General features: G+C 36.0%; 1 protein-coding gene across 4 annotated transcripts in view; it reads left to right on the top strand.

Annotated features, from left to right (window-relative positions):
* RPS6KC1 (ribosomal protein S6 kinase C1) overlaps positions 1 to 14,447 on the top strand; it is a 212,376-nt gene that overhangs the window by 180,744 nt on the left and 17,185 nt on the right. For all 4 annotated transcript variants that reach the window (XM_061185594.1, XM_061185595.1, XM_061185596.1 and 1 more), the window contains 2 exons: positions 1,010 to 2,605; positions 2,877 to 2,966. In XM_061185594.1, coding sequence (XP_061041577.1) covers positions 1,010 to 2,605; positions 2,877 to 2,966 — 1,686 coding nt within the window. The remainder of the gene's footprint in view (positions 1 to 1,009; positions 2,606 to 2,876; positions 2,967 to 14,447) is intronic.

Raw genomic sequence — 14,447 nt, forward strand, 5'->3', positions numbered from 1 at the left:
GGAAGTTAAACACCACAATGTTCTATACCACTAATTATTATCAAAAGGGATAAGATTGTTAACTAGATCACTGATAGAAGAAGATGTCTGAGTATCCTAGGATTAATATTATGCAGTTACCCTTTATAGCATTACTCTATGCTGGGCACAGTATTGGGCGCTTTATGTATTTATTGAGTTCCTCTAAATGAAATGAAATGCCAAGGAGAGAAAGATATTTTGGATGCTTCCATTGACCTTTTTACACATATAATTGACTGTCAGTGATTATTTCCCCTAAGATTTAGTTCCCCTTGGTATATGATGTTTAATAATGACATTTAAAAATGTGCTGGAAAAAATTGCTTTCTCCTTATTAGTACAGGGTTTCATTTTTGATGTATTATTTCCTATTTTGGGGAGCAATAGTTATATCTTTACAAAGTATGCTCCCACAATTACTGTTTTTAAGATTTCTGAATCAAATTTAATTATTCTTATTTTTTTTTTTTGTAATACTGTTTCTAGTCAGTAGAGCTTCGGTGACCATGCTTGAAAAAATTATTAATAAACAGAGCAGGACATAGACGTTTCTAGAGTAAATTATGTTTAACTTTAAAGTAGAATTTTAGCTGTGAAATTTCATATTAGTATTTGTTATAACCAATTTCTCTTCAAAGGAAGAAATAAGTTGTCATTTTAAAAATAATTGATATTAGGAGATATGCTTGAAACTGTACTCACCGGTCAACAATAATAAGAAAGCATTTTATTTAGTTATTTAGTTTTTTTTTCATTGCAAAAATTTTATTTAGACTCTTTGTTGTCGTGAATCCCAAATCCAAGCTCGACTATTCTTCAAGAAGGCATTTTCTTAAATTGCTTCTTACAGCATACTTGACATTAATGGGTATCATTGACTTGCTTTTGATTATTAGAATACTTTTTGTTTTTCTAATGGCTTCAATAAGTAACCATTAATTTGGTGTTCTTAATTTTTTTTTTTTTTTTTGGTTATGCTTATTCACAGGTGGCAAACTCTGGTCATATATCAGTAAGTTTCTAAACAGAAGTCCTGAAGAAAGCTTTGACATCGAAGCAGTGAAAAAATCTTCACTTGCTAAAGTTCAACTGCAACAGCCAACGTCTAGTCCTCAGGACAGCAGCAGCTTTGAATCCAGAGACAGTGATGGTGGAGCCATGCTTAAAGTTCTGCCTTTGAAGACTAGTCTTACTCCAAGCTCTCAAGATGATAGCAACCAAGATGATGATGGGCAAGACAGCTCTCCAAAATGGCCAGATTCTGGCTCAAGTTCAGAAGAAGAATGTACTACTAGTTATTTAACATTATGCAATGAATATGGGCAAGAAAAGATTGAACCAGGGTCTTTGAATGAGGAGCCTTTCATAAAGACTGAAAGGAATGATGTTGATACCAAAGCTATAGAAAACTTCCCAGCACACCTTGCTGCTGACAGTGAGAGCCCCAGCACACAGCTGACAGCCCACGAGCTGAAGTTCTTTGCTGGGGATGATGGCCTGGAAGCAGTTAGTTCTCCAAGAACATCAGATTCCCTCAGTAGATCTAAAAGCAGCCCCATGGAATTCTTTAGAATAGATAGTAAGGATAGCACTAGTGAACTCTTAGGACTTGATTTTGGAGAAAAATTGTATAGTCTAAAGTCAGAACCTTTGAAACCATTCTTCACTCTTTCTGATGGAGACAGCACTTCCAGGAGTTTTAGTACTAGTGAAAGCAAGGTAGAGTTTATAGCTCATGACACCATTAGCAGGGGCTCAGATGACTCAGTCCCGGTTATTTCTTTTAAAGATGCTGCTTTTGATGATGTCAGTGGTACTGAAGAAGGAAGGCCTGATCTTCTTGTAAATCTACCTGGTGAATTGGAGCCAATGAAAGATGGTGCAGCAATGGGACCTACTAAGTTCACACAGACTAATATAGGCATAATAGAAAGTAAACTGTTGGAAACCCCTGATGTTTTATGCCTCAGGCTTAGTACTGAACAGTGCCAAGCACGTGAAGAAAAAGGCACAGAGGAACTGAGTGATCCCTGTGGGCCTAAATCCCATAGTATCACAGAGAAACACTACGCACAGGGAGATCTTGGGATGTTATTTATAGCAGCTGATGATCATAGTAATGCGGAAGACATGTCTTTGTTACACAGTTCAGATCCTAAGTTCCAAGGACTTAGCTTGGTTGCATCGGCAGTAACAGCAAACAACGCAAAAGAAAGCTTATTCCGTATTTCTGACCCACTCTCAGGTGCTAATGAATATAACGTAAATACAGACACTTTAAAAACTGAAGAAGTATTGCTGTTTACAGATCAAACTGATGATTTGGCTAAAGAGGAGCCGACTGTATTTCAGAGAGACTCTGAGACTAAGGCAAAGAGTGGGTTAGCACTAGAAGGAGACAAGGAAATACATCAGATTTTTGAGGACCTTGATAAAAAATTAGCACTGAACTCCAGGTTTTACATCCCAGAGGGCTGTATTCAAAGATGGGCAGCTGAAATGGTGGTAGCCCTTGATGCTTTACATAGAGAGGGAATTGTGTGCCGCGATTTGAACCCAAACAACATCTTATTGAATGATAGAGGTCAGGAACTTTTGCAAATGCATTTCTTTTTATTCGCTGTTGCTTCCAATTAACTGAGTAGGCGTTTTATCTTGTAATTAGTATCTTCATTTCCTGTCTAGAGCTTCATTATCAGTGCAGCAAATTCACCCCCAGTAATAGCTTCTAGTACTTAATGATGCCATTATTCTTAATGATACTGTTTTTAGCTACAAAAGGAGTAATTACAGTTCACTTCTGCAGAAAATGGAAGAGAAAAATGTTTTGATTTCTCCTGTCGTTTTGTTTTTAGGACACATTCAGCTAACGTATTTTAGCAGGTGGAGTGAGGTTGAAGATTCCTGTGACAGCGATGCCATAGAGAGAATGTACTGTGCCCCAGGTTAGAGCAATCTCCTAAAATGTTTCACTTGGAAAAGTAGTTTGGCAGCTCTCATTTCTTTATTGAAGTTGTATTTTCACTAGCAGTTGACAATATGTTGGATTTGGTTATCTTTTTAACCCTTTACAAAAGATAATTTGGGGGATAAAATCATTATATAATCCATAGTATATGTGTGTATGCATATTTGTTAGTATATGATGTTAAATGGGTTTATACTTCTCTTAGAACTGGCCATGAATTCGTAGAAATGTCAACTTCTTAGTGTTTAAAAGGACCTTTAAGTATCCTCTTTAATTGGATGATTTTTTTTTTTAATTTTAAAATTTTATTTTTTTATACAGCAGGTTCTTATTAGTTATCCATTTTATACATATTAGTGTATACATGTCAATCCCAGTCTCCCAATTCATCACACCACCACCCCCGCCACTTTCCCCCCTTGGTGTCCATACGTTTGTTCTCTACATCTGTGTCTCTATTTCTGCCCTGCAAACCGGTTCATCTGTACCATTTTTCTGGATTCCACATATATGCGTTAATATACAATATTTGTTTTTCTCTTTCTGACTTACTTCACTCTGTATGACAGTCTCTAGATCCATCCACGTCTCTACAAATGACCCAATTTCGTTCCTTTTTATGGCTGAGTAATATTCCATTGTATATATGTACCACATCTTCTTTATCCATTCATAGTCACAGAGGACTGTCTACTTACTTACTTACTTATTTATTTATATATTTAATTTTTGGCTGAGTTGGGTCTTTGTTGCTGTGCTCAGGCTTTCTCTAGTTGCGGCGAGCGGGGGCTACTGTTTGTTGTGGTGCGCAGGCTTCTCATTGTGGTGGCTTCTCTTGTTGCGGAGCACGGACTCTAGGCACGTGGGCTTCAGTAATTGTGGTGCACAGGCTCAGTAGTTGTGGCGCACGGGCTTAGTTGCTCCATGGCATGTGGGATCTTCCCAGACCAGGGCTGGAACCCCTGTCCCCTGCATTGGCAGGCAGATTCTTAACCACTGCGCCACTAGGGAAGCCCAGTAAATGGATGATTTTTAAGATGTGAGAGGTAGATGGCTAAAAGAGTAAAATTCCTAAGGCTAAAAATGGATAAAATTTGAAATAAAAAAAAAATGCAACGTTGTGATTTCAGTGATGTGCCATCCTGGCATTTTAGAGCAGATTTTAAAGAGTTCTTTCCATATTTGAGAAATTTTAGGAAGCATATTCTTCTTGTTTAGAAATAACCAAATATTTGACACAACAGGTTTCTCTTACTTTTACTGTATTGTCTTTGTTTTTTTAAATTAGAGATTTATTTCTGGGGGTGTTAGATCCTTTGCTGATAATTATAGGTCTCTTAAGCATATGAATTGGATTTTAGTTAGTTTCTGTCTGTCATCAGTGCAGATGGGGCTGTGTTTGAATCCAAAGTTTGTTCACCTTTTGCCTAGCATTCAGCCTCTTTGAATGGCCAAAGTTGCTTCACTTGTTACCCTCTGGCTTTCAGAGGAGGTTCAAGCTGATTGTATTGACATGATACGCTTAGTTGTTGATTAATACAGTATTTAATGCTTACTAGCAAACCAGCGTTATTATTGATGCTAACATTGTTTCCCTGCGTAATGGGAAATGATTATAATTAGGATGCAAAGAGCTATATTGTTTTTAGTTACAGTTTTCATTGTTAAGAATTACTTCTGTATTGAGAAATAGCAGTTTTTCAATCTGCAAAGCAAATATACTAAAACTATTTTCTGAAAACAATGATTTAGATTTTCTTCTTACTGTTATACTCTTTTCTTTCCTCTTTCGTCCCCCAAATTAGGATTGTTTGATTTTATTTCTTCCTAGGGGTGATAGAGCATGCCTACATTTTTTTCTTTCTCAAATAGATAATATTATGCTGGCTTTTGAAATCTTATTAGTATGATTTAGTTAATGGGATAACAAAAAAATTTCATAGTGAAATCACTTTATTATGGTTATCTGGTTTATTTTTTAGCAGACCCTTCCCCTTTCTAATTTGATTATAAATAACATTTTAGGTACCAATGTATGTAAATAAGTATATGTTAATTATAATAAATTTCAGTGTTTTAGGATCAAAATTAAATCTGGGAGTTCTTTTAAGTAAAACCTGTTAAATCCTGAAGTCAAGTGCAGTATAAACCTCACATCAAAACCAAGTGTTTATGGGGCAGTTTAATGTTTATAACTGACTCTTTTTTTCTTATTTTTCTTCTTAGTTTCTTGTTGAAAACTATCTGTAAGGTTGTACTTTGGCTTTCTAGCAGATTATTTTTCTTCAAACTATAGGCATGTTCACTTTAACATTCATAGCATGTTGACCTCCTGAGAATTTTAATATATGTGGAATAAAACCATACTACATACATCAGCAAATACATACTTTCAACTTTGTGTGCTGAAATACAGTTTTGTGTACTGAATTTAATAGCGATCAGTTTCCAAGTTCTAAGTTTTAAGCCTTTTCCCAGAAATCACAATTCTCATAGTTTACCAGCAGGTGGCAGTCTACCATTAATGGATTTTTGCCGTCATCATCCAGGTTGTCCTTCACTAACATTTGCAAAAAGATGTAGTCTGAAGAAGGGCTTTGTTTTAATTATTTGCATAAAAGAATTGTACTTTCAAGCTTTGTGAGTTACAAAAGTGTTCTAGTATTATGGCATACATTGAACAATGTGGGAAGTCTCTCCATTCCTTGGGCCTATTAATTTGTTTTATCAACAGTATAAAACTTAATCAGTAATGACCTTAATTGAAAAGTGATGCTGGTGTTCTAATTTAGATGGTCTTAAACCTAGAGTTGCAGAACTCAGTTAAGTGTGTGTACTCCTGCCCATTGCTTATAATGCAAAGGGAATTGGAACAAAAATTTGTGAATTACTGTTTGTTTCAAAACTGAATAGCAGTGCTACTGATAAAAATAAAAGTAGACTTTGCTCCTCTTCTCAAAGGGGTGGGAGCAATGATAAGAAGCTAATGTTTCAATGCTTAAAAATCACAAATCAATGAACACACGGGGACATAGAGTACTAAGTCATCTTTTGATCTGTCCTTTGCAATACTAAGGGTTGAAGTAATTCTCCTCCCACATCCCCTTGCCCTCCTGTTTCCCAACTCTAACCTTAGTATTTTTGTCCAAGTAACTGTTAAGCAGCTGATGTTTGGTTAGAAAGTAAAGTTGTCACAAGATTATGATGAGAACGATTCACTTCTGTTTGAACAGCATGCAACCTCTACCCCTACCACGCCTCCCTCCTGGGAATCCTTATCACACATTTGTCCTAAAAACATTATCCACCTGCCCTGTACTTTATAATATCAGCAGTGTATCTTTTTATCTTGTGGATGATGTGCCTTTATATTTTGAGAAAATTTTCCAGTAACAGATTCGATTTACATGGACAGAAACTTGAGCAAATGCCAAACTAGCAGGGGGGCCATTATTCTGCTCTATAAATAAATTTAAAAAAGAAAACACACACACAGAAACCTGTGAATCAACATGTTTTGGTCTAATTGAGGGGAAAAGCAAGATAGATAAATTTTGAAATGCAAATGATCACCTTCTGTTATTTAAGTGTAGTTTCTGCCAACTTTGCGATCTTAGATTTTCAAAGTCATAGTCATTTCAACGATGTATACTACCAAGGATGTCCGATGTTCACAAGTTTCTACAGTGAAATGAAGAACTTTTTAAAAAAAAGTTGCCACTTTTTTATATTAAGGAAAATAAATCCAACAACAAAAAGACAAAAACCATGGAGCTTTTTCTCTGCCTACATCTGTGAAAAAGCCAGCAAATAAATGGCTGCAGCTGCAGACCCATCAAGAGGGTCTTGAGAATACGAATTCACTGATCAAACCCAGCCCTGTTTTCGAAGTAGAAGCCGTTCCTTTTAGGTTCACTTTGTATCCTTAGGTTATCTAGGATGATTCTCTAGAAAGGTTTTATTTTAAATAAACATCATTCATGGTAAATGGGTTCCTTTCATACCACAGAAACACAGAACGGAGTTCAGGAAAGAAAGAGCAAAGAAATAGTCCCCAAAGTGGGAATAGATTGTATAGCATGACGATATAAATATAACACTGTCTAGTTTCCATATGAGGAGAGTTTTAGATATTTTATTAAGAGATGTTTAGACAGATTCTTCTGTTTTTTTGTTATGAGAGATTATAGAATAATCTGGAGAATTATAGAATAACTGGAGTTAATTGGTTATTCTTCTCCAGAGGACTTCCTTGTAGTTACTCTGATTTTACTTCAATTTGTATATACACACAAACACACATGTATTTAGAAGATTTAATGTGCTTTATCATTGGAACTATTAATTTATCATAATATAGAATAAATTTTTTGTTATAGTATTTTAAGTATAAAGGAAAAATAAAATGTCAAGAAAGTATTTCTTTTTTCTTTTACCAGTATTTTTTTCTTAGCAGTCTCGTCTCTCATCATAAAAAAGCAGCTAGAAAATAGAACTTATTAAGCACATAAAACACAAAAGACTGGATTTGAAAGTTTAATATGCAATCTAAGACAAGTGAATAAAATTGTTTATATGTTAGTTATTACGCTAACATAATCACTTAAGTTTCCCATTCTAGTCTTAACAAGTTGATATGGTATCCTATGAGTGTGTCCTTCACCTTTAGTTTCCACCCGATTATGAGCCTTTATAAATGCTTGAAATTTACATTGATATTTCTCATTGAATACTTTTCACACTTGAGAATTTATAGGTGAATATGTGTGTAAATTGAAGAAGTCCAAAGTGCTTTTTACCGCAGCCCAATCTCCACGCTCCCAGATGTCAAATGACAGCTTTGCTTCCTCTCTTAGGCGATTTCACACTTGGAAACAGCTCACAGCTGACGGTGAAAAGTGAAACATAGAAAAATCATGCTGATAACTGTCTGCAAAATTCAGTTTTAGAGCATAACATTTATTTACTACTACTCTTTGCTCTTCTAGCCTGACTTTATCAAATAATCCATGAATATATTTTTGGGGCATAGTCTCCCCTGCCTTTCTTCATACGCATGCTTTACACACGATTAGTTGCTTTTTAAGCATGGTGCTCTGTGTGATAGTTATGTATTTGATAATTAGATCTAGGACTCAGACCATGGATGGTTGAAAAATACCATGAGGGCATCGTAGGTTTAAGATTTAGAATGTTACGATGAAATTGAGAATTACCAAAACTCAATATTTTTCTAACATCAGCCATTAACTCATTGCATGACATTGGGCAAGTTATTTAAGACTTTTTAGGCCTTAATTTACCAGTAGTAAAATAGATTTTTAAGAACTTTTTTCTTAACATTTTATTTTGAAAAATTTCAAACATACAGAAAAGTCGGAAGAATTGTATACCCATATTTACCCATCACCTAGATTCTGCAATTAACATCCTATAATATTTGCTTTATCATATATCTATCTGAAACAGATTTGTTGAATATTAAGAAGACCACAGATGTCAAAATTCAAGTCCATCTTATTAAAGGCAAGAACTTTTCTGCCGAGAAATAAATACTGATTTCCTGTCTAACATCAGTAAGGTTAAAAAAATTATTTCACTTGGAGGAAATGTATCTCAGTATTCTCTTTTTCTCATTTATAGTTTGTACATAAAGTATATAATATGGAAATGAGGAATTTATGGAAACTATTTTCATTTGCAGGAAAAAAGCCAAGACAACTTTTGAGTAGGGTGAAATTTAAGTGCCAAGATTTTTAACAAAGCTATTTAAAAGAAGAAAGAATCATTTAGATCTGAGAAGTTCTGGGTCCTGGGTAACTTCACCATGCGTGAGGAATCTAATTTTAGGCATGTGAAGTTGTTAGAGAAAGCAAATGAATATAGATGTATATTTTGAAATAATAATGTTATCACCAGGAAATATGGCTACATCCCTGGTCCAGTCTCCCCCCGCCCACCCCCGCCAAAGGAGAAGGAAGAAAAAGGCAAGAGGGAGCTATAGAAATAATTTTAAAAGAGTGAAATATTTGTGGTTAATATTTAAATGTTATGTTTCAAACAGGAACTGTTTTGTTTGATTTACCCTTAAGCAAAACTTCAACAGTAGCTCCCATGTACATAGTAAATGTTTTAATGTTTTCCTCGAATGATTAGCAAGTACTTTTAATCTTTTGCCTTTAGTTCCTAATGTTATATAACTAACTCTATGTCTTCTTTGAGAGAACCAGTATCTTTTCAAGTTTGCCATAGAATAGTGGAAATTTTACACTGAGGAAAATTCCCTGCTGCGCTCCACCCCTGTATACTGATGAAGCTTGTGCCATGAGTATATTAGGCTAAGCAAAAAGAGGTTCAAGTCAAGTCTTAACCTTGTCCAGAAGGGCAAGACCCTTCTGATGGAAAGAAGATTAAAGGGTTACTTTATACATGTTTGAGGGTCTGAAACCTTGGGATCCATCCCTAGGTAGGGTATATCCTGGAGTCCTAACAAACCCCCTAAAAATGGGCCAGTCACCTTCACCTCTGCATTAAGATCACTCCATATTGAAATAGACCCATTCTGAAACCATACTTCTCATCAGGCCAGAATGTGATTTGTCTCTAGTGGTGAGAATGAGACAGAGTAATAGCAGAGTATTCAGTCCTTGTTATTTGGCACCTTAGTGAATAACACATTAATTCCTCTCAAGGGAAGAAATTCTTGAGCTGTTAGAACTAGAGAATTGATAAGGGTGAAAGAATTGATACTGTATTTCACCCCTCCTGTATAAAAACAATATCTCTGTACATTTCCTAGTACTACCTGGTATTGGGGAATAGGGGGTTTACTTCAAGCTTTAGATTGTTAAAAGGAAGTTAATTTTAACTTCTTATTTACTCTACATCTTTTTCTTTATGATCTTGGACAAATTTCTTTTTTAGAAGAGGAACACAACATTAGATACTTACTGTTTTAAGTAATAGCTGCAGTGTAATGCTTCTTAATTTTAAGGTCTAAATGGATTTTTGGCAACTGTTCAGTTAATTGGTCTCACCACCATATTATTATAAAGAAGGAAGTGAACTATCTTTTACCTGTGATATTTAACAAAGAAGATGTAATGCTGAGTTCAACATTATGTACCGGAACTATTGGCTAGCTACTTTGACCAAATCATCAGTTTTTATACCATGTAAAATCTTGTCAGTTTGAATCTCCAGGAAGTAACCAGGGCTGACTCCTTCTAAACAATTATTTATAAATACTTCCTTCAAATAAATGTTTAAAAATGCTAAGGTTTTAAAAAATTGGTGATAAAGCAAATAGAATTCCTGAAGCTCCGTTAACAGCAGTGCATGTAGCTCTGCCTGCCTAACACAGCAACAGAGCAGCGGGGAGAGAGAGAAAACTGCGCCTGTCATTTTCACAATTTTCAGTTAGCCTTTTTCTCATCAATCAACTGTAATGGCTTTGGTTGGGTAACACTGTGACACCCGATGGCTATTCAGAATGGAGTTGTGATATGATCAATGGAAAATGGAGCATGCTATTGGTTTTCTTCCTACCAGAAACGCAGGGTGAGAGTAAGCAAGATTGTATAGAGCTCAGAATTATAATCAGTCAACCAGAAGTCATATGGTAGTTAGCTGTTTCTTAGTTTATCTCACAAGAAAACTGTATAGTAATGATACCTATAAACTTCCTCGAACAAGTAATTTTTGGCTCTGGAATGCTGAATCTAGTTAAGTCAAGGATCTTTGACCCAGGTTGTGCAGATAATAGCAGGAAAGCTCAGAACATGGTTGCCAGGTCACCACGACAACAAGGAATTAAAAGCTGGGTAGTGGGAGAAGCAGAATTTTGTTAAACCTCGCCTGAATTAGTACTTACATTCATGTCTCCGCTGTACAACCCAAGGCCCCAGGTTTCATATAATTCGATTACCTGAAAACCAACTGAATTAGTCATGTGGTGGCGGCAGGAAGCAAGCCTAGAGACTGGGATGAGCCAAGAAGGCAGGCGTGTGAAAGGGGGGCAGCACCGCCTCTCCCCCATCACCGTGGGGGGCGTGCGCAGGAGCGCTGAGCCCCAGCTGCTGCAGGTTCTCCCCTCTGGAAAGTGCTCGCCCCTGTTGCTGGTCTTCCCTGATAGCACGCTCATGAGTTAGAGCAATGTGATACCAGCAGCTTTTAAACAGTTCATATTCTCTACTCGACCAATAAGGCATTTGAATCTTCGATTGAGTACGATGCTGAAGGACTTTATGGAACGTGGAACAGATAACTGGGCAGCCGGCATTTTCTGAAATGTAAATAGAACTATATAAGTATAAATATAAAATAAGAAAAAAGGAGCAAAATGCCCATTTGAAAGGATGGGCTAGGAAATGCAGATTCCAGGCTCTAGAGTTACTCAGATGTTACCGCCAGCTTACCCACTTGGAGCACATTTCATGTAATTGTGTGTCTAGATTCCTTCCATTGAACAGGGACAGGGGAAACCTTGATTTATCTCCCAGTCCTGTCTTCTTCCTCCTCCCAGGGCTTTCCAGCTTCTTTTCTTTACCACATGCCATCCGTGCCAGGACAGACTGTAGCAGTCATTGTGCTCTGCAGAGGGGAGCCCTGGAAGGTGTCCACTCGACCACCCCATTTTAAGCCACCATCATCTCTTGCCTGGACTCCTGCAGTCCTCAGCTGACTGACCTCCATTCTTGCGTTTCATCTAGCAGCCAGAGTATGCTTTAGATAATGTTGAAAACTTTCTGGCCTACCACATGTAAAGGTGCAGAAGGACTTGATGTAGATCTCTGTGCTCAATAGACTTAAAGAAAATGCATGTGATGAGGCCTTTGGAGGTGTTTTGATTGCACCGTGCTACAAAACACAAGATGGAGATAGTTGTTCAACAAACATTTATTAAGTGCCTTCTGTGTGCCAGGTACTATGCCTAGGAGCTAGAAATAAGACATAATTGGTTTAATATTGACAGTTACTTTTGAAGATGTGTATAAAAAGAAGAGACTGTCCAAACAGAAGACATACACAATTGGTTAACTAGGACATTAATAGACTTTATAGGTGAATAGTTATGTTTACAGAATTATAATTTACCAAGCTGACATAAGATATGCTTAGCTGTCCCTCTTCTCACAGTTTAGTTCCATGTATTGTTGGATATATAAAGAAAAAAGAAATGCTTTCTTCTGTGTTTCTTTCTCTTAGCTCTTTAGTCATCAGCTGTAGTGGAAGACTAATGCTCAGCCCCTGCATAGAAAATCTTTATACACAGCAAGAGCTGGTGAGAGAAATTGACTAGAATTTTGTAATTCTAGTCCCTTTCAATTAGCAACAGATGCTGCAGGGAAAGACTGTGTAGGAACACAGGACTAATGTTTGCATGCTCTAGCTAACATGGAATGCTCATTGCAGAAGAAAGACGTTCTTTTACCCTTGGTCCAAGTGTGTCACTAATGATAGATCAGATTTAAAAAAAAAAAAAAAACTGTCTAAGGCCATTAATGAAGTCTTGACTCCCCTGGAAGAAAGTTAACAAACTAATTGTAATAGTGTTTTAAATCTTACTGAACACTTACAGAATTTATGGAAAATTTAGACACCACAGCTTTTTTTCTGATACTATAAAAGTGTATATGGTGCTTAGTTTTAAGGTTTATAAGAATGTGGCTTAATTTTTATATTGTCTTATTCACCAAAGAGCTCTCTTTTATTCTAAAAGCTAATGTATTTTTCTTACTTCTTTTCTTTTTCCTAAAAGAGAGAGTTGGAATCCTTAAGATCAGGTATTTAACATCAAAATTTAAAATATTGTTTTGGAAAAAAAGCCCTGTGCATTTAGAAACTATATTGCCCCCCCCCCGAAAGTATACTTACTGCTAATTATCATTTTAATGTATTCTATAGGTTTGTGGCTTTAAAATTGTTCCGTCATTCTGATATTTGGATAAAGTGCTCTATCGTTTATGTGACTAATTCTTTCAACATCTAAATGTTGGTTTAATTTGACTTATATAAACACATGATTTGCAACAATTGTTGCTTTTTCATTGCGTTTTATATGACCTCTTAATAACAGTTCCACGGTTACTATAACTTTGAAAGTGAAGAGAAATGAGGCATCTAAGATTCTATTTATTTAAAAAAGTATAGTTAAGGAAAAGAGTTTGAGAGAAGTATTTAAATACTTGCTCTAAATTAAAATAGAAATTCTCTATATGTGAAATTCTCTTCTAAGAAAACTCTGAACTTACTGTATTTCCTATCATATCCTGAAAGGAAGACAGCAACAGTAGAACATACTGCCAGAGGGAGGTCATGGAATTGTCTCTAAAGATTTTTGGAATGGGGATGGGTAGCTATTTGTTGTGATCAGTAGAGGTAAGAAGAAGGATGTGATGACCTGTGTGGGTCTCCCTTAGTGGAGAATCAAGTGATGTCACCAGTCTGAAAATGTGCCTTAACAAATCCATCAAAGAGCTAAATGTAGAATATCATATTCCCTTATTTATCAAGCACCATAACAGTGATGTCTCTTAAAGAAAAGTAAATTCTGAGTTTGGGAATTCACAGTTACTTAAAATGCAAGGTGATTCATCTTTTTTTTTTTTCCTTTGTTTTTATTTTTTATTTATTTATTTTAACATCTTATTGGAGTATAATTTTTTACAGTGGTGTGTTAGTTTCTGCTTTATAACAAAGTGAGTCAGCTGTATATATACGTATATCCCCATATCTCTTCCCTCTTGCGTCTCCCTCCCACCCTCCCTATCCCATCCCTCTAGGTGGTCACAAAGCACCGAGCTGGGTGATTCATCTTTATAAAGCTTTATAGGAAGGTTGGTGTCCATTTATAAAGCTTGACTTTGAGACGCATTTTCTAGCTTTTAAAATTCTCTGTACAATTTCCAGCATAGTTTTAGTATTATCTACAGTTATTTCTGAGTCATGTCTGACAAATCCATGTGGCTTAAACTATATAACCCTAAAAGGCAGGGCCTAGGCCAGTAGATAGTATATGTCATGATCTCAGTAATGCTGGGATCGAATGGTCTCTCCAGTGTCTTTCAGACTTTCTCAAGTCTAAGAGTGTATACTTTGCTTCTTTCCCTTCACTTCTCATACAGATAGAGACATTTTATGGTTTCCTGAGTCCAGGCTTTCTGTTTTTTTGCTCTTTTACTTTTCAGGAGCAAGGCTTATTATAGTACAGTTTTGGGGTCAGATTAACATTATTATTTTTGGCTGTAAGAGGGAGACTTAGTAAACTCTGACTATCATAGGACTATAAAACTCTCTTAGTCTATGTTTTAGCAAGCCCTTTGACAGTATGGGTTACTAAGGCAGCATTATTTTTCTGAGAGATGTCCTGGCTTGTTGAAGAGTGTTCTATGAGGTGTTAAACATGAGTAAAACAAAGGTAGGCAAGACACATTTTTATGTTGTGGTATCTTTATTA

Source organism: Eubalaena glacialis, chromosome 3, assembly GCF_028564815.1.
Source record: "Eubalaena glacialis isolate mEubGla1 chromosome 3, mEubGla1.1.hap2.+ XY, whole genome shotgun sequence".
Taxonomy (NCBI): Eukaryota; Metazoa; Chordata; class Mammalia; order Artiodactyla; family Balaenidae; genus Eubalaena; species Eubalaena glacialis.